General features: G+C 40.6%; 1 protein-coding gene across 1 annotated transcript; it reads right to left on the bottom strand.

Moving 5' to 3' along the window:
* Nucleotides 1-472: 472 nt before the first annotated feature.
* Nucleotides 473-1,778, bottom strand: HTR1F (5-hydroxytryptamine receptor 1F). Its single transcript, XM_010217595.2, has one exon. It carries the CDS (start codon nucleotides 1,742-1,744, stop codon nucleotides 650-652), a length of 1,095 nt encoding a protein of 364 aa, XP_010215897.2. The 5' UTR covers nucleotides 1,745-1,778; the 3' UTR covers nucleotides 473-649.
* Nucleotides 1,779-3,210: the final 1,432 nt, after the last annotated feature.

Below are 3,210 nucleotides of genomic sequence, written 5' to 3'. Positions count from 1 at the left end.
GAGAAGGCAGAGCTGGGGCTGCACTTGGCTCATCAACTGAGAGTGATACTAGATACATTCAAAGCTTCTTCCTTTGGTTGGGGATGCCTGGGTGCTGTGGTGCAGGCCTATGCTGAACTAATAGAAAATACACCTTTGACTCCATTTTATCTGACTTGTGATGGGGATCAAAGCACATGTGAGATTTTACTTAGAACATCATTGGTGACTAAGGATTGCTTGCTTTATTTTTTGTTTTGTTTCTGTGATCTGTCTGAAAGCAATGCAGGACTGAGCTTCTTACTTTTTAGGCTCCGATTCTGTGAGGACTCACATTTCTGTGTAACTTAGTGTGCAAGCATTTCTTTCAAGTTTAAGGAAATACATGTGTGATTCAAGTTAGGCAGCTGTGCAATCCCAGGTAGATCGGGACCACAAAAAGCATACGCTACCTCTTCTTCTAGAGCAAAACTGATCCCAGATGATCCATTTCTTTGAGCCGTAGGCAATTTATGCTCCCAATACTACTGATCCAAAAGTTATGAATCATAATGAGTTGCAGAGTCTTAACGCTTTTCCTTAAATACAACAAATATCATCTCAGTCTTATAAATTTATACAGGTTTTTAAAAAAACAGTGAATACGTTCTCCTTATATGAATAAAAGATCTTAAAGATATTGCCTACACCGTACAAGCTTCTGAAAGGCTTTTTTGAAATCTTCATTAAAGATTGTGTAGATTAGAGGGTTAATAAGGGAATTAATATATCCCAGCCATGCTAGGAAATTAGACATGTCTTCTGAGATGTGACATCTTTCACAGGTATTAACAACTACTTCTTTTACAAAAAAAGGGAGCCAGCAGATCACAAATGCCCCCAAGATCAAACCCAGAGTAGTTGCAGCCTTTCTCTCTCTTGTGCTAGAGATTCTCTGTTTTTTCCAGGACTTATCCTGCTTAGATTCAGACCTGGGGCTTCGTAGGGTGATTTTATCACAGTCCACCAGAGGATCTGATGTCTTCTCTACGATGCTGGGCATTGAAGTAAGTTTGGTGCTTCTTTCACTTGCCTCCAAAAGGACTTGTCCATTTACCTCTTCCCTTACGATCCGACTGACGCTCCTTCTGTGAAACGTCTTTGCTGCCTTGTATATCTTGTAATAAAGGATCAAAATCAAGGCCAGTGGGATGTAGAAAGCACCAAATGTAGAGTAAATGGTAGAAACAATGTGATCATGTTTAATGATGCATTCGTCATCCCTGCTGGCTGTCTGGTGCCGCCAAAACAAAGGTGGCATGGAAATAAAAATGGATATGATCCATACTACTGCAATCATGATGCCAGCATGCTTAGGTGTCCTTTTCCTGGCATATTCCACAGCATCTGTGATTGCTCTGTACCGATCCAAAGCAATGGCAGAGAGATGCAAGATGGAACATGTGCAGCAGGTAATGTCCACACTCAGCCAAATGTCGCACACCACTTGCCCCATGATCCAGGTCTCCTTTACAATGTAGACAATACTGAAGGGCATCACTAGGACTGCCACAAGGAAATCAGTCACTGCAAGGGAGCATATTAAATAGTTGGCAGGATGGTGGAGCTTTCTTGTCACAATTATTGCAGTCATCACAAGGGAATTGATGGCTGTTGTCATTAGTGCAAGCACAGACAAGGTAATAGAAATGAGAATCTTGGATGTCATCCATTTGAACGGTTCTTGTGATGTACTGTTTTGTTCAGTTGCATTGATTAAATCCATGTTCCCTTTTAAAGGTGATCTTTATCTGTAGAAGTTACCTGTTGGAAAGGTAAAAACACTTTAGAAAACATGTCCTTAGTGTCCATGGTGTCTTCATTGTTGTCATCCTAAAAGACTATGGACTCAAACTTACAGGAATCTCAGATTTATAATCAGCAACAACTTTGGCTCCAAGAAGAATTTTTCCTGGCCAATTCTGTGTGAGGTACTCTGCCTCCAGAATAGGGCTCTCCTCTTTCTCTTTGCTCTTGATGGTGGGACAGGCATGTTTGTGTGGTAGAGGAAAGCAGGGTGCAGCAGTGCCTGAGCTGGTGTAGCCCTGCGTAGCGCTGAGCGGTGCGGGCTTGGGGGAGGCTATCCTTCTCCTCAGGGACTGTGCTCTGTCCCTCCTCAGGGACTTTGCTCTGTGCCACTGAGCCAGCCCTCCTTCCTAAAGCTTACTCTGAATGGATTTTTGTTGCTTCTTGAAGCTGCTTAACACAGTCCTATTTTAATGTAAGTACTAATACTGCTTTTTGGCTGGTCTCTATCAGCTCTCCTTAGCAATGTAAATGCTTTTAAAATTTTTAATCTACAGGGAGCTGGTGTAGTGCTTCTTTTCTTTAGTCCTTTCTGCTTGTCAGTAAGTGAGCGCATCCGTGTTTGTATATAACTAAGTGTGAGAGACATGGTGCTCAGGGAAAAAAACTGAAAGGGGAAGATTGCAGTATCAACAAGAGATGAAATAGTTTTGTTGAAAGCTTAATTCTAGAGCCTCTTCTTAGATGGCTCTAAAATGACACAGGTTAATATTTTAAAGCTTCAAATGGTTGACTTATTGTCTGACTGAAATACCACATAGAGATGAGATGCTTGCGAGCATCACTTCTGCTTAAGTTCTGCTCTTCTGTAGTTGCTGTTGTAGAAAACTGCATAGGACACGAATGCTAGTTTTACTGCTGCTGTCAGTCTCCGAAAATACAGTGCAACTCCTTTTTGTCTCTATTGAAAGCATACTTACATGGTATGATGAAATGAATTGTCAATTATGTATGTCAAATATGTCAACTATGGAGATGTACAATTCCACCCTATTTTCTTATCAAAGATGGTTTGTAAGCTCTCTGCAGAGCGTAACTGTAAGTGCAAGTTTCCTGCTTCTTAGACCAGAACTTGTAACTCTCACACTGAAAATTATCAGATTTCATTCATGAGATTTTTGACTTGCAATTTCTTGTGTGTGTAAGATCTACCAGATGCATTCCTTTGACCAATTCTGGAGTGAAGTGGACTGCACTTGCATTGCATTAGAGGACACATGTAGAAAAATAAGTAATTAGGAAAAAAAAGTCTCCTTAATATCATTAAAACTTTTTTTTTTGTATTGTGCAGGAGTCGTTTAAAAGAATGCTTGTGTGTTGTATGTCGCCTCAATCCCAGTTCACTAACTCAGTGTGATTGTTATTTTTTTTTTCCTCTAACATGGG

The sequence above is a fragment of the Tinamus guttatus genome, unplaced genomic scaffold (genome assembly GCF_059628265.1).
Source record: "Tinamus guttatus ecotype Peru unplaced genomic scaffold, ASM5962826v1 Tinamus_guttatus_pri_ptg000144l, whole genome shotgun sequence".
Classification (NCBI taxonomy): domain Eukaryota; kingdom Metazoa; phylum Chordata; class Aves; order Tinamiformes; family Tinamidae; genus Tinamus; species Tinamus guttatus.
This window is presented reverse-complemented; position numbering and strand designations above follow the sequence as displayed.